At 33.4% G+C, this 24,935-nt stretch overlaps 2 protein-coding genes across 5 annotated transcripts in view; one reads left to right on the top strand and one right to left on the bottom strand.

Moving 5' to 3' along the window:
- Positions 1 to 12,523, bottom strand: part of LOC110025398 (probable protein phosphatase 2C 55) — a 28,550-nt gene extending 16,027 nt beyond the window's left edge. The window contains exons 1-4 of the mRNA XM_020725855.1: positions 12,467 to 12,523; positions 11,230 to 12,034; positions 2,166 to 2,490; positions 498 to 647 (exon numbers count right to left, since the gene is read on the bottom strand). Coding sequence (XP_020581514.1) covers positions 498 to 647; positions 2,166 to 2,490; positions 11,230 to 11,606 — 852 coding nt within the window. The 5' untranslated portion in view covers positions 11,607 to 12,034; positions 12,467 to 12,523. The remainder of the gene's footprint in view (positions 1 to 497; positions 648 to 2,165; positions 2,491 to 11,229; positions 12,035 to 12,466) is intronic.
- A 5,962-nt stretch (positions 12,524 to 18,485) lies between these two features.
- Positions 18,486 to 24,935, top strand: part of LOC110025344 (exocyst complex component EXO84C) — a 31,364-nt gene continuing 24,914 nt past the window's right edge. For 3 of the 4 annotated variants that reach the window (XM_020725779.1, XM_020725780.1, XM_020725778.1), the window contains exon 1: positions 18,490 to 18,763. In XM_020725779.1, coding sequence (XP_020581438.1) covers positions 18,668 to 18,763 — 96 coding nt within the window. In that variant the 5' untranslated portion in view covers positions 18,490 to 18,667. Of the gene's footprint in view, positions 18,764 to 24,935 lie in introns of all 4 variants that reach the window. The other variant, XM_020725781.1, reaches the window with a different exon arrangement.

Below are 24,935 nucleotides of genomic sequence, written 5' to 3'. Positions count from 1 at the left end.
AATATAAATAATAATTTTTAAATCTTGCCCGAACCCTTAACATCTTATGGCTACGTGATTAGGGTTGTCATAACGACTCTTTGTTCGTAAACAGCTCGTGTTCGGCTCGTTAAGCAAACGAGACGAAAACACAAACACAATTTTTGAGTTTGAAATATAAAAAAGCTGAGCCTGAGCTCGCTCGTGTTCAGCTCATTTACACCCCTATCTCTAGGTGTATATTTAATTTAAGAGATAGATTGCTACCAACTCAGAGAATGGATACATGTAAGGACAGCTAATGTTGCCATCTTATCAAACATTCTTCATTCAAAAAGGTAAGAATGGTTAGAAAAACTAGGACACAACCAACATAGAATCATAATAGATGCACACGCTTCACATTTTTTGGCAAAATCTTAACGGAAATATGATTTTTTCAAAGTTAAAGCGAAATCTCAGTCATACTGAGCACTAACAGAAGATCAAGCAAGTATAAAAATGGCAAAGCAGCAAACCTGAGCAGAGCTAGGTAGATCGCTGCCATTGTCACTCTCAAGTTGGTAAGTAAAATTGAAATCATGTTGTTGAATGGGAGAACGGAAAATAGTGCAACCCTCTCTAACAACAATAAATCCACTGTCCCCAAGATTGACAGCGTGAATCCCCTAAGAAAAAGGTAGAGAAAGCAAATGTTAGTTTAAAAAAGAAAAATTTTAAGATTTTCATCATGAGAGACACCTGCTTTTTTACATAACATATGAAGCAATCATATGTTTCTTAAGATAACATAGAAATTTTATAAATACATAAATCATTGGCTTCTAAAAATGAACTGAAATGCTTGGGACACTTTAATTGAATGAATCAGCTGCTTCAACAGAACGAGTGTTGTAAGGAAAAGACTATAAGTAAGAAAACTCCACAGGAAGTAATGGCTCTACACTCCAAAGTAAACACATAAGAAGGTTAAGCAAGGCGCATTAGACAAACCATCAACAAAATGGAATCAAGGCCAGCCATTTAGAAAATAAAATACTCTTAAAAACAGGATGATGCGACAGAAATACAAAATAAAATATTTGAGGACAAATCGAAGCAATGCAAAGATGTTTTTGATATGGCATGAATATGTCATGAGATGGATATGGTTTTAAAGGAAGTTAGCAGGATACAAGGATACCTACCCTCAGAGAAACTCAATCTATACAGACTAGCATGTCCAACAGATATAAATAAATAAAAAATGTGCATGAGTTTGGTTCACAAATCAACACGCACTAGAAGTATAAATGACTTTCACAAATATAACGACAACATGCCATTCATTTACCAAAGCATTAAACGCAATCATGAACTCAATTATGAAACTTTAGTTGCTTATGGGAGCGTTTACATTAAAAGGCTCTATGGGGAACAATGGACATAGACTAACATCATCATCATCATTATGTTAACAGTTTTTTGGGAAAAATAATGCCACCATCATCATTGTTATGTTGACGAATGATATAAAGAGAGAGAGAAGTAAAATCACAAGTCTCTCATGTAGAATGAAAGTTCATATATAACATGTAAATCACATGTTCATGATAAGCAAAATATATTTCCAGGAAATTTCAAAGACTGATCAAAGAAGTGTAACAATATTCTTTTCGAAAATGCTTTGCCAAACAAGGTGCCTGGAGTGACCAAGAGTCCAAGCATCTGACATAGTGTACAACATAACATGGTGATCCTGTAAACGTGTCCGTGCTTCATCATTTTCCAACTATTGACAAATCAAATACATTTATTCACGCGTCTCTATTTTCAATTAAACTTGTTTAAACAACTAATTTGGCAGCCGTTATGAACACTATAGAATTTACTGTATGGTAACCTTAAAAAAAGTAAGGCATTTACATACATACACCACTCAATTCTTATAAATTTATATATCTAGCACCTAGACTTTGCCTTTTACATTTATACCACCCAAATCTTTCCAATCACATCAAAATACCACCATTTTTAACATCTAAAAAGTAAAATACACAGTTTAAAGCTTTGGTAAGGTTGCATGTATGTAAAAATTGAATTTTAGGCGTTAGATATGTAAATGTGTAGGAATTGAGTGGTACGCATATAAATCTTCCCAAAAATAATAACCGGTTGATGCTAAAGCACTTGGAAAAACAGCAAACCTGATTGGTGAGAGCAATAATGCAGGCCGTTGATGATCCCTTGGATTTCGTACAGGAGTAGGCTTTCTCTAACACCCTCAAAGGATTGATCAACCCCTTTGGCTCATCTTGGATTGCAGATGCAGCATTAGCCATAAGTTCTTTAGCATATTTTCCCGCATCAACACCAAGATCAGCCCAACCACCAACACCATCTGCAACTCCAATTACTTGCTCATCATCACATAAGAAATGTGCATCTTCTCCTCCAGTTTCTTCTTTATCTGGGTGTGGAAGATAGCAAGACCCAGAAAACAACTTCAAGGATCTATCACTCAGCGACTTCCTGTGGAAAACAGTTCAAATTTGAAGAAATATTAACGGTTCATCCAATAAAAGGTTATTTGGAACTGGCAGAGATGATATGCTTTATTCATGATGCAAGATATGCTTTATTCATGATGTATCCTATAAGGATCGTATATAAGCTTCATTTAGCTTTATTCACGGATACAAGGAAATTAACGGTTAAAATGAAGAGTTCTATACATTTATCAAAAGACAGGATGCTGGTTATTTTAAGGGGAGATATAGATCATGATGCAAAAGTTAGTAAAAAAATTATGAGCAGGGACCTGTATTTGAATAATAATTTCAAGATCGGCTAATTATAAATCAAAAGTCAGAGTTCTTAATAGAATGAAAATATCTGATAAATAGACAAAACATATCCAAGGATTTGGAATTTCCACGGATACATGGATACAGATTGAAAGGAAATACGCAGCATCAAATCTATTTCTTGATTAGAACTTAATGATTTCCTCGGATGATATGTTGTGATAAAATTTGAAGAGGAGCCCAGTAAAAAGACAAATTATACAAATGATAAATGTAACCAGCTTCTATACTGCCAAAATTACAAGTATTTCGGTAGGTATTACTCTAACAGCTAATTACTACATGCGAATTCTTCAAAAAAAAAACAAAAAAAAAAACAGAGTAGAGGAGTGAAAAAGAAGTCAATTTTTCTGAAATCAGTCCAATAATTCACCAGCAATTTCCAAGGGAAACACAATGGAGCCGCATGAGGAACTGGTTAAATGAGTCTAGGGAGTCATCACATGAAAAAAATATATAATAATTAAAAAAAGAAAAACTATGAAGGCTATAAGAACTTAATCATTAGAACTATAGGTAGAAACACGAAAATAAACGTACACACATATATAAATATGTCAGCACACACAGAACACAAGTCACTTTAAGGAACAAAAACTTCAATTGGTTCAGAAATCTCCAAAGAAATTGAAAGTTTGCTTGTCTTTCCCGCAAGATAATACATTAAAACAAGTGAATCTCATACTTTCATTTCCTAGAAACTGCAACAAGTGAACGTAATCGAGAAATGAAAAACAAAGAATATTCTGATAGAGCTAAAAAATTTTCTACCATAAATGATAATTTTGCCAATTGTGTGCCAAATTTACAGGACCAAGCTAAGTTAAACACGCATTGTTCATCAGTATAAGTATCATAATGGACTCCAATCATGATGAATCCAATGTTTTTGTATATTTCACAAAGTGCATGAAATGCAAAATTAGTGATAAACATTTTTTAAAAAATAAAGATTGTAAAAGTAGATACATAGCTCACTAGTAAATGATAAATCAGTCATCTCTAGCAATATTCCAGGAATGTAAAACTTTAATCCAAATCAGTGATTTGTCAAATTGAAACCATGCAGTTGAATGCCTTGGCTCGAACGAATACATCCATATATATAATCTCAATGTTTTAGTATGTAATAATTTAAGGAAATAAATGCACCAAACAGATTGGCAAAGTAACAGCTAACCTGTCGATGCAAGCAAGCATCTGCTAACATCAACCAAAAAAGCTATTCCTATACATTCCTATTAGTCAAGGGCAGGATATCTAGCACAGTTCAGATAATGTTGAACCTGAAAGTGTTGTTGCATTTGGTTTTGTTTTTTTGAGAAGAAATAAAGTTGCCACTAATCGGATAAAAATTAATGAGTTGTTCAGTGTGTTATCAAGCCATGGCGAGACGTGCCAAGTCAACACATGGAGGAGTTGTACAGGTCCTATAAAAAATGCTATATGATAAGTGTATTCTTATGAAGCACGGACACGAACATGACATACATAAATGGACAACACACAACAAAAAATGAGGCAAAACATAACACGAATATGATAATAAACTATATAATTTCTACTGGTAAGGCATGTCAGCATGAAATATGGCATCATAAAAGAAGCTTCAAAAATTAAAAATGATTAATAATAGAAAAATCCTCTATCACACGTGTATTTATCTTTTTAGTTGTCACATAAAAGAAACTTACAAAAAAAAAGAAAAACAATCTCATTCTTAATTGGATTTAGCCACTGGACACAAAGATCATCATTATCACTAGCACAAATACCTTTTCAATAACATCTTTAACTTCATCCAGAAAAAAAAAAGTTTCAATAGATGACTTGAGTGATAATTAGCAACTTCAGAGTACAACATTGTCCTTCATTATAGTTAATTAATACCCAACAAAATCCCAAAAATCTCCCCTTGAGCATAATCTGGCCTCCTCCTAAATAAATGATGAAAAAAGTATGCAAAGATATTGAAAATTCACCCCACTGAGCAGTGATCTTGCAAACAATTTCTAACTTGCAAATTAAATGTTCTTTCAATAGCATTAGCACCCAATAATTCCTCATTTCATGGTCATAGCCTTTGACCATATATAAATATTCACTTGATGATGATCTACACTATTGGTTTGAGCCACTTTGCCAAAAATAGGGGAAAACTTTTCACTGAGAATCTAATTTTGCTCAGCTTCAAGATCTATTTTTGCATTTCCCTTATCTATGTGGATGTTATTATAAGGCATAATCAAATGATTTCCCTAGTTTATCTGAGCAAAAGAGCTTTAACCAGTGAATATGTTCCCATGAACTTTCCTTGGCAAAGATAATATTGAAATACTACATTGTCTCCCACTCCAATCGATCATATTTTGTCTAATTGGTAGCATATACTTATAAAAATTTTGCCGCGCACATTATGAAAGTATTGCCGATCATATCAGTGCAATATCAGAAGTTAGAATCCTACCAAAAAATGAAACAAAATTTAAGATTTACACGTTAAACGTTAAACTTCATGAGAACTTGAATAATAAGAATTAATAGTCGTGTCCTATATTTGAACCCTAAATATCAATCATGGCTTTATTAAGGAAAATCAATCATTTACGGCAATTTTCAACTGTTTTATATCAGATTTTTAAGGTAAATGAATAATGAAGTAAAATCATAAAATATGAATTGATAAAATTAAAAATTGAACTGAACTTTATCCATCTTATATGAGATAATGTCACATTTATTTAATAAGATATCAGAAAATACATCACAGCTTTGGAGATGGCTAGCTAAGAAACAGTTGGCTTCAAAAAGGGGTCAAAGGTTTTCAGCGTCAAATGCCTTTGGCTTCGGAGATAACTAGATGGGGCTCGATAATGATTGGTTTTGAAAACAATGAGCATGACACAAACTTCAGCCATCTCTATTTAAAAGCTCGTTAGCTTTGGATATCGTTGAATAGGGAACAATCCACTTCAAAAAAAGTGTGCAGGTGCAAGATGGATCAACCAAAGTTCATAGCTTCGATTGAAGAAACATGAATGGGATATCATATCACATAAGCTACCACTACTAGTGTAATAGAGGTATTAATTTGGTCACACAATTTGGCTTAGACTTTCACAATGTTCCACCTGTGCCCCGCCATTCTCGCCCTATCCCGCCATGTCTACTAAGCATCAGTCAATTTCACACTTAAAAACACTTCGACACAACTTCTAGAGTGTAAAATAAATGTCAAAGGCATGTCAGAGCTATGTCCTCGTCCAACAAGTGTCCAACACAAACACAAAATCCTTTTTGAAGTTCTTAGCACATAAGTGTTTTCCAAGAAAATTAAAAATAAAATGCCGTTAAATTGTCAAAAAACATTAAATGAGCATGATTGATTAGCGTACAAAGCATGAAAGTTTTCATAAGAAATGTGCAATTTCAATTGACAAAAATACTTGCTTTAGCAACTGGTATGAAGATATAACACTAAATGCAAAGATTTCCTCAATGGAAAATCATGTGGCTTGCTTGCCTCCACACAAAAAAAGTGGAAAAAAATAGCATCCATATTTTCATTCAATCTTACTAGAAGGGGGCCTTTTTTAGTTTTTTTTTTTTTTTTTTTTTTTTTTTTTTTAATGAGAAAACAAAAAAAAAAAGTAAACTAGCAACAAAACCAAATTTACAAACCAATATTATGTTGCATGGGGAAAACTTAATGAAATTTTCCTTTATATGGCATTAAGATTGACCAAGTCCATATAAAACACAACATTTTTTTTATTTTTTTTATTAAAACTCAAAAATGAGCTTAATTTTTTTGTCAATAGAATAACATAATAATAACACTGTCATTGTCGAGTCTCAAGCCCCAGATGTGAAAAGTGAAGGTGTGTTAGTTAGTCAACAACCAGTATAAAATGTCTAAAAATCATGACATGAATCCTTTTAATTCTTGTGTAGATACTAGATCGTCCCCTGGAAGCTATGTGATGTATGGCCTGAATAGAGTAAAAAGAGTGCAAGGGCCACTATATCTGCGTCCAGGTGTAGTAAAAAAAAAGCAAGGGTTCCCAAATTTCAAATGGATGCAGGCAGAGATGTTTATCTATGAAACTAATTTTAGGATAGAATCTTGGAATATAGCTACTCTCACAGATAAATTAATGGAATTAGTTGATATTATGGTTCATAAAAAGATAAATATCAAATATCTAATATATTCAAGAATATTCAAGAAATTAAATGGATTAGAGAAAATGCAAAGGAGATTGATAGCTTAGCTTTTAAACTGGTATTCAGATAAAAGTCGCACTAGAAATAGTTTGTGTGGTTATAGATAATATTTCGAAAGACAATTTTGTAAAAATTAATATAATTTGAGATAGAATTATAGCCCTTAAGAATATTGTTGACACTAAGATTTGTAATATTATTAGTGCTCATGCTTCTCAAGCAGATTTAGGTATAGGTTCTAAAGAAAAATTTTGAAATGACCTAGAAGAATTAATAGTTTAGGTATAGGTTCTAAAGAAAAATTTTGAAATAACCCAGAAGAATTAATATAAATAATATCTATTAAAGAAAGAATTCTTATTGGAGGAGATTTAAATGAACATGTTGGTAGAATGATAGAAGATTTTAGAAATATTCAAAATGAACATATTAGATTTTTCTTTAGAATATGATTTTGTTATTGCTAATAATTTATCTAAGAAAATAGATAAGCATATCATTACTTATAAGAATCAATCTAACAAAACATAAATTGATTATTTTCTTATAAGAAGAAAGATAGTCGACAATGTAAAGATTGTAAGGTCTTTCCAAAAGAAAACTTAAGAGCTCAACATTGATTATTAGTTCTAAATTTTAAGATAAAAAGTTGTAAGAAAAAAAATACTAGGAATCATTATCATGAAGTTAGACGGGACACCTAAAAGACAAATAAAATTACTTTTATGAGTAAACTTCAAGATTTAAAGATTTGAAATGTTCATGCAAAAGCAAATTGTATGTGGGATAAAGTAACAAATACTATTAAACAAGTGACAAAAGAGATACTTAGAGAATCAAAAGAAAATATTTCAATAGATAAAAATAATTGATGGTGGAATAATAATATGCAAGAAAAAATAAATATAATAAGTGTTACAAAAATTGTTTTAAACGTAAAAGCCTAGAGAACTAAAAAAATAAAAGGTGACCCACACAGAGTCTAAAAAATAATTTGTGAAGCTAAATATTCTGCATTTAGTGATCATTATAATAAATTAGATACTAAAAATGGTGAAAAAAATATGTATAAACTAGCCAGATAAAAAGAAAAAAAAGGTAAAGATTTAACTAGAGGTATTAAAGATGAAAATAAAAAAGTACTCTTAGAAAAATATATTCAACATTGGTGGGTGAGCTATTTTGATAATTTTTTCAAAGAAGTTTCTGAACATACGATCGAGCTTAGTGATCTTAATATCATTAGTAAAAATATATTTTATTTTTATCGTTGCATTAGTAAAAAAGAGGCAAATAAGGCTTTAAAGAAAACTAAAGGTGGAAAATCAATAAATCTGATGATATCCCAATTGAAGTATGAAAATCTTTAAGAGATTTAGGAGTTTTTTTGGCTTACTAAGGCTTACTAAACTCTTTAATATTATCTTTAATATTATTTTAAAAACTAAAAAGATGCCTGAGTGAAGAAATAGTATTTTGGTCCCCATTTTTAAGAATAAAGGGGCACACAAGAGTGTGAAAATTATAGATGAATTAAGTTAATGTGTTATAATTTAAAATTATAGGATAGGGTAATTGAACATATGTTAAGACTTGTTACAGAGATTTATCATAACCAATTTGGATCTATGTCGGGCGGGTTTACTATGGAAGTTATATATTTATTAAGAGAAATCCTTTGGAGAGTTCTAGAGAAGAAATATGTTGATAGGACTTATATTCAAGTCATTAAATATAATGTATACTATAGTTGTTACTTGTGTTCGAACAGAAGAATTGACCAAATATTTTCCTATTTCAATTTGATTACATCAGGGATCGACTCTTAATGGATATTTATAGGAGGATGCACCTTGGTGTATGTTTTTCGCTGATGATAAACTTCTTGTGGATAAGAGTAGAGAAAGAGTTCAGAAAAAACTTGAATTATGGAGGTCAACATTGGAGTTTAAAGGTCCTCATTTGAGTAGAACTAAAACTGAATACATTGAATGTAATTTTAGTAGTAGTAGCTCTAATGGAAGAGTTGTGACTATGGGTGATCAAATCATTAAAATGTGTAAACGCTTTAAATATCTTGGGTTTATTGTTCAAAGTGATGTTGATATAGATGGGGATGTTATTAAAAGAATTCAAGTTGATTGGTTGAAGTGGAGGAATGCCCGGGGCCTTTGGGGGGTAAGAAAAGTACGGATCAAACTGAAAGGAAAATTTTATAGGATGGTGGTGCAATGCTCTATGGCGCAGAATGTTGGCCTTTCAAATATAAGCATAAACCAAAGTTAAGTGTTGCCAAGATGAGAATGCTTATATGGATGAGTGGCTTAATACTTAGAGACAAAATGAGAAATGAATATTATTATGATAGGATTGGTGTAGCTCCAGTGTCAGTTAAAATTAGACAAAGTCGTCATAGATGGTTTGGTCGCATTAAACGTCGACCATCTGATGAATCCGGTTTGGGGAGTAGATGTTTTAGATTCAACTTATGTTAAGAAAGGCAGAGACAAGTTTAGAAAGACTTGAGCATATTGTGTAAAAGATGATCTTAATTTATTAAAATCAAATTAAAATATGACACTCAATATGACGCAATGGAGAAAAATGATTCATGTAGCCGACCCCACTTAGTGGGAAAAATATTTGTTGTTGTTGTAGAATAACTTAACCATTAACTTTCCTAATGATAATCACTCGCATACCTTATTTTTTGAGTTGTGATGGGACGACACCCGCTTCATTTACATAATCGCTACTTCAACTCCTCATCCACGTGTATCACCACAAGAGGGACTTGTTCTTCATATCTTCTTTTCAACATGTTGCATGGCTTTGCCATCTACACTAATTGTCTTTATAGCATACACTAACAGTCTACATTGACAAAAATAAGTTTAAGAACCCCATTAGCATTGGCTCCATCAAAACTAACTTCAAAATCATGAGTTCATCACCATCTATCCCGGCAAGAAAAATTGTTGGCGACAGAGGTAACTTTGTATTTAATACCAACAATGATGCTCCTTAGCCAATTCATCAAACATGTGTTCCACAATGATGGTGTTCACTTTAATAGAAGATAGAGACGAATGTGTTAATGAGCAATCATTAACTCAATCTTCAATCAGTATATTAATTATCTGCTGCTAGCCCTTATTCATCCAGTGGCGTCAAAACAAAACCTATGAAAAAATGGTCTTCCTGAAAAGCATCTATCCAAAAAAATGAAAGTCTTTTCAATACAAAAACCAAAACAAATATAAGTCTTCGAATGATTGTGTTATGTATTAACATTATAGATCCCAAAATACTTAAATATATTGAACTGGGATTTCACTTTAACTTCTAGTGAAGTTCATGTAGATGTTAAATAAACTAATTTATGGAACCATACTATCGAAAAAAAAAATGAAACAACAAAAAAATATTAATTTAATTGGCAATATCTAAGATTAACCAAAAATATTGGCACCCTATTAAATTAAAAGAATTAATTGTGCAAATCCTCTAAGGTTTTGAACAATAAGTAAATCTTGGTCACCATTATGACGTAATCCTCCATGGTTAGAGGAATGGAGATAAATTAATTCTTTCATTCATACCTTCATAACCAAAAATGTTAATAAAAAATGGAAATTAAGCTCACAAAAATTATGAAGCCTTTTTTTTTAAGCAAAAACATCAAAGGAGCATATAATAACTAACTTCAGCTGGCCTAAAAGGTAAGTAATATGCCAGGTGAGTAGTCATGGTTGATCGAGGCCTGTCATATTTGTATTGTTGTTAAGGAGTTGTAACGAAGTTGGGTCACCTCTTTCAATAGCAATATAAATCCACATATTTCACATGACATTGAATAAGATACTATGAAAAATCATTTAAGTATGTGGTCAACATAATGCATTTAAACAACTAATTGCAAGAACATAACTTCAGAATGAAATATCACACATGTTTTTTTAGACGTGATATGTCATAAACAGCATCACCAAATAAAAGAGTGAATGCTAAAAAAAGGAGTATTTTACAATCCCAATTGCTTCAAAATCAGTGCATAATCATCATGTATCAATGCAACAATGCGTGTGTATGCGTGTTGGAAAACATTGAAGAAAGCACTCCAATCGCAATCACTAATATGCTTCAGCTATTTAAAAAGGATAAGAGATATAAACACCTGTTTTGCATAACTACACGGCTTTCAAGCTGCTCATCCTGTGACACGCCATCAAAAGAAAAATTCCGAGCAGCTCCTGTAGAATATTGGGCTGCATAAGCCAGCTGAAAGTTCTTATTCCATAATGCAAAACATGGCACAAACTTTGAACAAAATTCTGAGGAACCAGACCATGCACTCCAGTAACTCAGTTTCCAATCATTTGACAATTTATTAGGCAAGCCTCCATTGATAATCCTGTAATGATCAAGAAACTTATGCTTGTTGCATATACCAGTTCTATTCATAGCCTGTAAATGTGCATTTGTTTTATCCCCAATGCAAATATTAGGGGAGATTGATTCCATCCTGCCTGTAACATAACTACAAGCAGACATTGCATTTCTCTGGAATGCACTGAATAAAGACCTTCGAGTGAGCTCAGAGAGCAGGATGTCAATTTGCTTTACACAAGATTGACAAAGAAGATCGGTTACAGAAGGAGCTGAAAACTTGCGAGAAACCGTTCCGAGGACAGAAAACACTGCTCTCTGATCAATCGTATGCACGTTCTTCACGCCATTTGCACCGAACTGAGGGAAAAGGCCAATAGTCGAGAATGGTTGCGACAAGAACAACCAAGTCCTGCCAAAAATCACATTCCCTGCTGCGCCCCAAAAGTTCTGAAGAAGTCTGCAAACCCTTCTGCTTTGGAAGTAATGATGTGGGCATCTTAACCATGAAATTGCGGAAGAATCCTTCTAGATATCAAACTCCAGAGCCCGGAGTGGCATATATAAAATCTCATAACTTCAATGCGCCAATCCTTTTGAAGAAAAATAGATCGAAAATAAATCAGAAACCGAACACAGAGATCCAGGATTAAAACAATGAAGGGTGATCCAATAAAGGTGCAAATGAGTCCGCTACTAAATAATGCATATAGCCTGCACGGAGAAAGCTAGAAAATATGCGCATCCGAGATAGGGGTTTACAGGCCAAAAAATTCAGTTCTAGCCAGAACAGGGCGGAGCGCAAATAGAGCTTATCCAATTCATTAAAATAAGTACACAGCGTCAACAAAAATCTTCAAAAACATAATACAATATATTCAAACCCACAAATTCTTCTAAAATAAACGGAAGAAGGGTGAAAAAATTCATAAAGGAATATAATTAATCCCATCAAAACCAATCCAGAACACGATGAACAAGAAAAAGGCAGAACGAAGCAACAGAGAAAAGGATTTCTTTCTTACTCGAGATAATCATTGAACAAATCTGAGATTCTACACCGGCTGGCGGCCAGCCCGGGGGGTGAGAGGAAAGAGAAGAGAAAAGAGTTGGCGGCGAAAACAGTGGTCGTGGTGTTGAGGATAAAAGAAAGGACGATGTCCGTGCGACGGCTTTCTGTGATGCACAAGGCCGAAATGCCTGGTGGCAACCGACTGGAAGAGTATGGTGATATTCAAAGAATTAGGGACAAAAGAACCCTAGACTGAGAAATCCGACGCTGCTGACAACTAAAGAGTCGTTAAATATCTGCACCGAGTAAGCCTGCCAACTTCGCTTTTTCGGCACGTAGTGCGCCAGCGGGTGGACTTGGCTGATCAATGGGTGGATTTTGGCTCATTTATCACACTATAATTGTGCCTAGTGGGGGCTATTGTTTACGAGAAAATATTTGATGCAAAGTTCTCACGTAGTTTTAAGTTCGGACTTCAATAAAAAGGTGACACCTGTTATATTAAGGATTTATTTGGGACAGTTATAGTTTATCTAACTTATTCAGATAAGTAATTTATTCTGATAAGTTGTTGATCAACTATTGATCCAGATAAATTGGTTTACTGTTTTATTTGTGCGTTTGAAAAACAATTTATTTACAGTTTTTTCTGTATAATTGATAATTATGCTCTTATGCAATAGTGTTATTTATAACAGACCTGTTATTTCAAGTTTTAACTTATATTTTGATATTTGAGTGAGAATTTGGAAAATTAATGAATAACAATGAATGAGATGATGATAAAGATGAACATGATAATTTGGTCGATGCGAAGAAAGGTCACTACAATTTAAAGTCTCCCCCTCCTCCTAAGAACCAAATATATAAGAGTGCTCTGGTTACTCCGTGATTAATCAAGTACCGCTCCTAATTTATATTATTAATATCTATATTTATATATAAATATATGCATGTGTTATAAATCATTTTCCCCATTTCATTAATGTTTCAGGAAATAAACAGAGATTAAGAACCCCACAGTTCATGTCTTCTACTTCGTCTTCTTCCTCTTCTTGCTCTCGCCCACGGCGCACACTCCTCAACCCTACCGCCCGAAAAACTCTCCTGCCAGATCCGTCTTTCTCCCTCCGCCATCGCCGGTGATGTCGGGGTTGCATTTCTCTATCAATGTGAATGGGGCTTCCTCCATTGGGGTTGCTGCTTCACCGGGACAATGGTCGTTGCACTGCCTGCACCTACCTGAACCCTAATGGAAGTGCCTGGTACGAGCTCTGAGCCACTCGTTTCGCGCCATTCACCCGTTTCCTCGAAGACGGCCGAGCTCTCTGCTACCGATCCCTTCATATGATCAGTCTTTCTCCCTGTCGAGAAGGATTGTCGAAAAAGTGGGAAGACGGCTCGGTGGAGGAATGCGCGATAGTTTCCTGGCGAGGACATGGAGTGAAAGATCCGAACGATCATCCCACGAGCCGCATGTCTAGCAAAAATATAAAATGGGGGTTTTGAGATAGTTTTGAGACAAGCTAAAAAAATGCGTGAAACACATGGTATGACGGCATTTTTGGAATATCGTCCACAGTTATAAGTTGCCCCAAACGGGTCCTAAAAAACCATCATGTATATTATAAACCGGAGAAAAAATTAAATCTTTGGATGTGATCAGACCCGACCCGAAATCTGATCAATATATTACAAAAAAAAAAACTGTCTATTCAAATCTACGTCACGCCCTCATTTGTCATTTTTTGCTGGGGTTTCATGTTCTGCTTGCGAGGAATGGCGGCGTGTCGTCAACATTTATGGTTCAGCTTTCTACAACCAATTTTATTTATTCCTCACATTTTAGGGTTTTTTTTAGGATTTGTTATAATATATTGAGGAGATAAAATCCACTATGAAACTGCAACAAATCAAATTTAAAGTTGAAAAATAAACAAAATAATGACAAGAACAACATGGATGTTCGTTTACATGGCATTAAAATCATCACATTGTATCATTTTCTTTTTTTTTATCTCTTGTAGTTTAAATCAATAATATTTTGATATTATAAGCTTTGATTATGTTCTCGCAGTAATTTTACGCTAAAACCAGAACACCCGAGACTTCGCCAAGAACACACCAAGACAATATTAATATCACCTAAATGCCACCACATCAATGTCTTCTAACAAAACCTCTAATACCACCTCAATATTACACCAACAATATCTTCAACCAAAACCTCCAATACATCCTCAATACCACACCCCCCCACCACATCAATATCCTCACACAAAACCCCTCATATCACCTCAACAACTCTCCAATAACGCCCGAATATCACATTAGCACCGCATCAACAATATATTCATCCAAAAACCACAATATTATCTCGATACGACACCAATACCACAACAACATTATCCCATCAATATCTTCATACAAACCTCTCAATATCACCACAATACCATTAATATCACTTCAATGTAGGGTTGTAAACGAGTCGAGCTTGAGCGAGCTCAGGCTTAGCTCGTGTTCGGCTCGTTCAAATTTATTCGTGTTCGAAATTGACTCGTGTTCGAAACCGGCTCGTGAACAGTGTGTTCGTGTTCAACTTGATTTATATATTTGTGTTCTTGTTTGGATCGTGTTCGGCTCGAAATTGGTTCGTTAAAATTAAATTGAAAAAATAAATGTTGAGTACTGGATTCGAACCTGGGTCAAATATATGCAAAACAAGACGCATAACCACATTACCACATTACCACAAGAGCAATTACAATTTAAACATAGATATGAATATATATAATATATTATTATATAAATAATTATATAATTTTTTTATTTAATTTCGAGTTAAAACGAGCGGAATACAGGCGAACAAAGAGTTGTTTGTATTCGGCTCGTTTATAATTCGAGCTTTAAAAATTAATTTGTGTTTGTCTCGTTTACTTAACGAACGAGTCAAACACAAGCTGTTTGTGAACAACGAGTTTTTTTGACAGCCCTACTTCAATGCCACGCAAATATCAACATACTACATCGATACCACACAACAATTTCTTCCCCTAAAACCCCTAATGCGACCCCATCAATATCATTACGAAAAACTCTCAATACCGCCCAAATACTGCTATAGCACCGCACCATTAATATCTTCACATAAAACTTCCAATACTACCTCAATACCATACCAATATTACCTCAATAATATACATATAATATCTTCAGCCAAAACCTTCAACATCACACCAATACCGCATAAACAATATCTTTACCCAAAATGATAAAGGTCACCTCACTACGACGCCAATACCACTCTATCAATATCTTCACACACAACTTTTAATACCACTTTAAAATCACCTCAATACCACAAAAATACCACACCAATGCCATACCTACAATATCTTAACATAAAACTCCTAATACCACATCAAAATTATATCAATACCACCACACCAATATCAATGCCAAAAACCCTCAATACAACCTCAATATCATCCTAGTACCAGCATAATACCACACCAATATTATCAAATTTAAATAACTTGCAATTTCTAAACCATATGTTTGTATGTGCAGTTTTGTGAGCTAAACATTTTGGCTAACGATTCAATCGTTGAAAGATTACTTAGCACTATTGTGCACAATGAAAATGAAACATATTAATTGTATCGGGCTCAAGCACATCACATTTGATTCACTGTTCAAAATTATAATGTTATTTTTTTTTTGCAAAATTCAAGGAATATTAAATCAAGGAACTTTTTATGTGGTAAGTCTAGTTTTAAAATGAAGTTTAATCTCAATAGCATCTTTAAGTTTAAAGATCAGATTAGCATTAGTTGTCGAACCATGAATTGACATAATGTTGAAATTGATGTCAATTAAAAGATTAGAAAAAAATTTGAAAGCCATAATCATCCCTCAGCAGAGTCGAGTGACCAACATCTCTTGAGATATAGTCGGAGCATCAATGATATCAATGGAGATGTGCTCAAATTGATGATGAAAGCAGGGAGTCGAGCGACAGTGCATTAAATTTTCTTACTACAAAAGTTGGTGGAGTAGAAAAATTTTGATTGTAAAAAAGGAGACAAAATTAATTTAACTCAAGAAGGATGAGAATTAAAAAAGGAGACACTGATGTTTTAATACAACCGTTTAAAAAAAGTCAACCTGCATATGGTATGTTTGCACTAGACTTCTATATTGATGATTCTTATAGGTTGATGAGTTTTTTTGAAGCGACGACATGTCAAGAGTCGAATGACTTCTCGGGGATGACATAATTTTTTATACAATTTAGAGATTAAATAAATATAATTTTGTTCATGCTCTCATTCGGCCATTGCTTGATGTGTCGTAGAGTCTGCAAGTCCTGATGGGGCTTTTAAGCGTCACAAAACAGCACCGTGAAGTATTTCTTGAACTTACCGAAATAAGTAATAATTTCTATTAAAAGGCCATTAAACCACATAAGTGTTGAATCCCTCGACGTGGTATAAAATATTTGCACTTCAATGCATAAGATATTTTAAGAAGATATATAACCAACTAAAATGATGCAATGTGATTGCCCAGATCACTTCGACCCTTTTGTGATTCTAATGATAGAAACTTGAACTTTTTGGGAGGCTCAACGTCCATGATCTGTCAGGAGAACACAATCTCTAGCTGATGGTATAATTCCATTCACCCCTCGTGATCTGAACCTGGGTATAAACCCAACACCATCCTGATACTAGGATTCCTCAAATCTTTCAGCCCGTAAGTCGTCTCTTGGCCTCTACGCAAGAGTTTAGTTCTTGAGAAGTTTGTGCTCTCACGTTTAGTTCTGCCATTCATGTCGTCATTTGGTCTCAATGGTCATGAATTTGTTGTTACACAAATCCTTTGACGAATTCCATGTTCGAGGTTTCTACAAGGCATGTTCATTCTCCTTGGCACGCTCTCCTTCTTATTGACACCATAATCCACACTCGTTGTACCTTTTAGGATGTTTAATAAAAAAATGTCTGTGTATCACACTCAATGAATATAGCGTTTGACAAATAAGAGGAAGAGAAAGAGAAAGAGAGAAAAGTATGATGCACAATAACACAAATTTTCAAAGAGGCAGTCATTCCTTGAAGAAATGACCTCTTATTTTATAGATAATAGGACATCTAACAAAGTCACATATTTGTTCCTGTTTTAATATGAAGGTTACAAGCTATCAATATACCTTTTAATATTTGTAACCGACATTGAGGTTTTTTAAAAACTATAACTGGCATTGACACCATTTCGTATTAGTAACTACTAAAAAGGGGGAAAGCATTTAATGATGTGTTCGTGTTGTCATGTGGCCGTCCGACAATCATTAATCGACTAGAAGACCTTCGACTAACCAGAGGGTCTTCGATTGATCTTCTCGAGAGAATTTTTGATAGAGGCCCTACTTGGGTCAATGTTATCTTGGACCATCAAACATATGGTGTAACATCATAATCTGACAAATAGCTCTCACTAGACAAGAAGTCTTCTCAGATGTTTGAAATGATACTGGAATGCCCTTTGGACATCTCTCAGAAGAATCCCATAATCATTCAAAAGAGCTAGCTTTAATTGGGCGTCCCTTGGATCACCTGCCTTCTGCTCATTCGTTCGATGGAACTTTTGTTCGGCGGACTCATTATTTTGACCAAAGGAAACAACGCTTGAGTATTCGTCCGTTGAGAATCCCGATGCAGTCCTTTGATATCTATTTTGCAAAATCCGTGGGGTTTCCTCAAGAATTATGCTACCATATTGATGCACATGTTCTATTTTTATTCTCGAGATCCAACAAAATGTATACAAAAGTTGAAGTTTCTGTATTACATATATAAATATATAAATACACAGGAATTGAGTGATATGTATGTAAATCACTCTTATTTCTATTAATTCCCATGATCCCACGTCTTCATCTTTCAGACCAAATTCTTTTTCAGGTTGTCCTGTGGATAATTTCAAACCCACGGAGACACCCGACTGCAGCCTCTAAACATTTGGCAGCCTCCATTACTGTTGGGTCCTGTTCTTTGGTCAATTATAGGTCTATTTTCTGTACCACACGTCTGCTTTGTTCTCAGTCGCTCCCTCCCTTTCTCAAGCTAAAATCAAAATGAAATCGAGCAAATGGGAATCATAATTTGATGAAAAAGCCGATCGAGAGGAGGAGGGAGAGCCTTAGAGTAGGATGGACAGCAGCGAGGAAGAAGACGATTTCTCCACGCACGAGTATATAACGCCGCAGTCGTGCATCAATGCCATATACCAATCGAAAACCGAAAAGGTTTGTTTCTTTCTGTAACTTTTTTCTTTTTCGAAAATTCTCACTGCTGTTGGAGCTTTACAGGTCTAAGAATTATATGCACAACCTCTTTTGGCACATTTTTGAATTTTAAACTCGAATGAGCAGAGCTGGTTGTATCTCTCGAGTGTTGTCTTGTCTAGGTTTTGTAGCCCTGGCGGCATTGATTGTGTTCCCAGCGCTTTAGTCATATGAGTATTTACTATTAAGCTTGACTGTGTGAACAGTGGAGCAGTAGACTAGTTTTGGTTTCCTGAACTCGACTTAGATTGGCGCGGGAGTGCAATTTTAGGGTTTGAGTGAGTGGAATGGTTTTAGAGTATGGTTTGCATTAAGTAGAGCATCTCTTTCTATGGTTCTCCTCTATGTACTGTTTCTCGTGTCAGTTGGACTAACAGAATGATGACAATTCATCGGATTTTAATGAGGAAAGTTGTTTTGGAGATAAATGGACCAATATTAATGGCATGGTTCAGAATATTTCTTCCACTTGCTACATAATTTAGCGAAGATGTCCACGCCGTCTTTGGAATAAGCTGTTTTGTACACTCATATAACTAATGTGAAAATCTGGAGTAGGCTTTTATGATGATTCTTACTTTCTTAGTTGGCGGCTTTCTTTCTTTAGGTGGCATTTTTAATAACTATTTCAGTACCATGGAAAAATCTTTTCAATCTAGCATTGTTGATCGGCTCAAATTGTGATATTCTCAACATAAGATCTTATAAGGAAATTTGATGACCTATTATTTGCCTCACTTTATTCCAAGCTTCCAAACATTGTTGTGGAAATTTGATAACACCGTTAGAATTTTAAAGCACTGATGAGTAATATGATAGATTTTATAGAAAATATCTATCCTTTTGTCAAGTTACTACTTCACAATATTCTTCATATCACTATCGTGTGATTGTTCATTGCTGTATTATGTTATTTTTGTATCAGATTACTCATTGGGTTTTATGCTTGCTTTGAGTTGAGTCTAGATCAGGCAGCCATGCCTAGTTTGGATCAATGGAATTATTCAATCTATTGAAATGATTTATAACTGTAATTGTATATTGCCGAGGAAAAGTTTTTTGATGTATCCTATTCATAAATAATCTATTTTTTTTATAATAGGATAATCAGTACAATGAGTACTAAAGTAAACTTGCAACACTACCTAACATCCAACATTAGAGCCCTTTCTTTATCATGATTCTTCTGTGCATTTAACACTTTCCTGCAAGCTAGAATATATATGTGCGTGTCTGTGTGGTTACACAACCTCCAAAAAGATAAATAAACCTAAGCCTTTATAGATATAAGGATTAATTGTCTTCTTAGAAATTATAAATATCCCGAATGAATTGATTGATTCTATTCTTTCATGAAATATTAACATATTGACAGCCATGCCATTATCATGGCACATAACCATAGGTTGTATGATAGGAAAATTGAGTTATCCTATGAGAATTTTTTACTCACATAATTTCACAATCAAATTGTGGTATAGCTCTCAATTCAACTTTAGCTTTGGATCTAACTACAATAGTTTGTTTCCTCCTTTTTCTCTTAAATATATTCTGTCCTACTTGGATGAGATATCTAGATACTGATTTTATTAGTTACAATTGAGCCAACAACGATAGCATAAAAGAATGCTTCTACATTCAAGTTTTTAGCATTAGTACAAGATACCATTTAATATTTTTTTTTTTTGAAATGTCTAGTTTGCATAAAAGAAAAAAAAAAGTTTTGGATTTCACATGTGTTCTCATAGCATTACAAATATAGTGCATTACCAATAAAGGATATGCCAAGCTATGTGCCGGTTAAATTAATTACAATTTCAACCAACTTTCCATGCCTAGATTGGTCACAATGGTGTTTGTTCATTATCTGAGCTGGTTATAGTCGATATGAGTAGTAATAAATTCACAACCAAGAAATCAAATCTCTTCAAGAAGATCAATGATTTATTTTCTTTGAGAAATAGATACTTTTATGATGGATAAATTCTATTACATGAAAATATTTTGCGCGTTCTATATCTTTAATTATTATTTTTTTAGATAGTACTTAAACTTAAATACATATTTTTTATTATACCTAAGAATAAAATATTCACCAACAAGAACTCTTAAAATAAAGTGTGTTTGATTAATATGGAATTATCTTCAGTGCTACTATGAAGATAGTCACAACCAATTATTTTCTTGAGCTATAATCAGTAAGATACAATTGATGTATAGAAAGTTTTTGAATAATTATGGATTTTTTTAAACTGCTAAATAGACAATAGATAATAAGAAATTTTGACATGTACCAAAAATATAAAAGATATTAAGGTTTGGAAGGATGCACTATACTTTTTTCAAATATGGGATATTGGGAACAATCAACCACATTTAAAGATGGTTGAGATGACATATGAGGAGATGAAAATTGTTGGTGATTATTTTCCCATATGAGATCGTGCACCAAACCCAAGGCACTTGTGTAATGGTGTCTATAGTTGATTTTGATTATGTGATAATATCAAAGGATGGGAGATGTTTGTAATTGGGGGCAAGCGTGATGCGTCATGTGATTGCACACAGTTAGTGTAAGTAGGGCTGGGTGTAGGGAGTCACGAGCTGATATTAGGAATAACTCCTAAAGGAGAAAGTTGTGGGGATACAATAGGAGGGTATATCGCCTAGGGTTAAAGTTTACTTGGCTTTGATGCCATATTGAGGAGGAAATTATTTTTGGTGGGTTTTGTTGATGAACATCACTAATATGTTTTAATAAGGGAGGGAGTATAATAGTTCAAAGTATGCAAGTTGATCTAAAACACTCTACAAATATAGAATTAATTTTTATTATGACATTGCTCTAGGTTGACATATACTAAACCAACTAATGAACGTGTTCGGAACATATCTAAGATTTTTTGAGAATAAAAAATGTTGCCAGGTTATTAAGATTTTTACAGATATGTCTATCAAAAGAACTACAACATAAACTTTTTTATTGGTTTTTTTTTTTTTTTGTGAGTACGTGGTTCAAATAGATATGATTTGAGAATTCATTAATTTCATTTAAATGTCTAAGCATGCATTGAGTTCTGGGAAATTTTATGCATATTTCATGTTATCATATTCAATTATGTTAGGCATTGCATTTTTCCTTTTTTTCATGCCCTCTTTTTTTGTCCATGTTTGCCATAAATTTCGTTTAGACACTATCTTACTTCAGTCTATCATAGAAATTTACCTTATTTAGCGACTTTTTTGATATTATTATTAAATTATTATTCTTTGAATGCTCTTAAGGTGACCTTTATCTATTTTTTGGTTAGTAGCGCTAACGTTGAAAAGAACTTATCTAAGGACACCTTTAGGTATGCAATTTTGTATTGATGGCTATTTTGCTAATATTGCATCATTTAGAAAGCAACTCTATAGACTAAACACGTCTTTTAGTTGATGGACAGTTATTAATGATAGTTGTTTATAATTTTATAAAGTGGTTTTTGTAACATTCAATATGATATAACAACATTTGCAATGTAATTTTCTTTTTGAATGTTGTAATGTAAATAATCTCTTTTTTATATATTTTTGTTGCTAAGCCCACTTTTATATTCACAAAGATTTATGTATTACTTTGTCTTTTAATTTTTTTTTTTTTTGATACTTTTATCGTGCCAATTTATTGATTGTCTTTTATTTATTTATTTTTTTTTTGATACTTTTATCGTGCCAATTTATTGGAATCAAATTAATGAGCTATGGAATAATTTTGTCAAAAGAGAAAAATAAAACATGAACGCAGAAATATTATTTTGAACTTTCCAAAGAGGAAGTAATATTATCGAAGGTGACTCTCACACTTGCCTATGTGTCTGAGCTAAGCGAGCAAGACTCCACATCTCGAAACCCTCTTAGACAGGTGCATTACGAAGGCGCCACTTAGGAGAGTGAGTTGTTGGAAGTCATTAAAATTTAATAATGCGAAGACAGTTTGGGTAATTAAGAAGATTAAATTGATAATAACCACTATTAGATTAACCTATAGAAACATTCAACTTAGGTTGTTATTTGAAGTCTTTCTCATAATTAGCAATGTTGGAATTCAGAATGATAGAAAACTTGAAAGTTATTTTTTGCTTATTATATTTCAATTTGTAGTTGTAATAAACATCATATTGTACTCTTTAAAAGTCTTTCTCATAATTAATATTTGTGAAATTTTATCTTCTCACCTTACTCTGGTGAATGTAATTGCCTTCTACGTTAGGCATCAATTATTTTCTTCGAGAAGAACTATATAATAAAGATAGACTAAAAGATTTTTTGTGCTGAGATATTAATAGAAAGAATAGAGACCAAAAGGATTATATGTGTGTGTATGTATATATATATATATATATATACATATAGAGAGAGAGAGAGAGAGAGAGAGAGAGTTTTGATAATGCACATTTATTTGAGTACCATGGTTAATTAGTTTGTCATATTTAAATGAAAATATTTGAGTTAGAAGTATGTTGGAAGTTTTTAAAGTTATACACATTGAAGCATTGAGTTTGGAAATGATTGTGGACTAACCATTGAGTTCTTAGTCACACAAAACATGAATGATAAACATTCAATCCAAAAATTTCTTGCAATGTCATAAAAATATTTACAAATGATATTTAGAGTCTCTTTTTTTGCAAATGACATTTTAATTAGCAAAAATATTTTGAAGTTAAACATCCTTTTAATTTTTTTAATAAAGTTTTAGTATATGCTAATAATTAGTAGCCAATATTAGTTCAGTATAAAGTGATACTTTGTTATGAGAAGTTTGAATATATATTATCTTTGATAAAGAAGAATTTCTATTTAGAAAAGGCGGTAATTTTTATTAAGGTTGGACAATTAAAATGAAATTTTCCTTTGTAGCATGATATGATTAGATAATATAATGAGTTGAAATGTAATCTTTGTACGACAATTATTTGGCCTGCTATGTGGTATGTATTTGATTATTGGGCAGCAAAGAAGTCACTTGTTGTCATGACTCGACCTGATAGCTTAAAATTAACTAAGTTAGGAACTGCGGTTGGATGATATTAACATTAATTTACTTTCTATAGATTTTCAAAAATTCCAATATATATGAAAGAACCACTAATAAACCATTTATAAATTTAAACATCTAGAAATAATAACCTAGTCCGTAAACGTCTCAAACCAACATATAATGGTATACACTACCCATAAGAAAATAATACAAATAAACCACAATCATAATTTCTATTAGCAACAATCATCTTCCTGTAAAGTAAGGGTCTGTTTGGGGCAGCTGCAACTTATCGAGCTTATCCAGATAAGCAGTTATTCTTATAAGCTGCTGATCAGCAGCTTATCGTGATAAACTGGTTGACTGTTTGGTTTTGTGTTTGGAGAACAACTGATTTGTAGTTATTTCTGGATAAATGACCTTTCTGCCTTTAATTTGGATAAGTTGTTTAACTCTTTGGTTTGTGCATTTTCTATGCAGTAGATCCTCATATATCGATGCACTGAAAAGCAGAAAGGAGTCTAGCCATGATGAGTCGCACAACTTACTCTAAATATTGGCCATTAGCACGAAAATTGCAGATGAGCTGAGCACAGTATGTGACAAGTAAAATTTTTACATCAAAAAATGAAATGATAAAAAAAAAACAAACAAACAATTCAACATGAAAATTAAGCTTACAGTAAAAAAAAATTGTTTTCTCACAAATTCACGATGAATGAATTCCAGTACTTCCACGAGAAGAAGACAAAGATCTCTTCACAGAAGCAATACTTGTCCCCTCCGACAATTCGCAGGCCATCCTAACCTTATAAACATCATCTCTTATCTCAATCACCACATCGTCATCATCCCCATCTCTCTTCCCCTCCGATAACTCCCTCTCCTCTTCCAAATCTTGAATTGCCACAACATCACCCACAAGCTCACCTTCTTCTTCACTCTCCGCATTCAAATGCTCAACTGGACCGATAACACCGGCGCGACGGAGTTGACAATTCGAGTGCGAGCTTAGCCACGTGTCTATGCAGCTCTTATGAAAAGCATGCCTGCACTTTGGAAGAAAACGGAGGCTATCGTCGTCACAAAACTCCCTGAGGCAAACCGAGC

The sequence above is a fragment of the Phalaenopsis equestris genome, unplaced genomic scaffold (genome assembly GCF_001263595.1).
Source record: "Phalaenopsis equestris unplaced genomic scaffold, ASM126359v1 Scaffold000297, whole genome shotgun sequence".
Taxonomy (NCBI): domain Eukaryota; kingdom Viridiplantae; phylum Streptophyta; class Magnoliopsida; order Asparagales; family Orchidaceae; genus Phalaenopsis; species Phalaenopsis equestris.
This window is presented reverse-complemented; position numbering and strand designations above follow the sequence as displayed.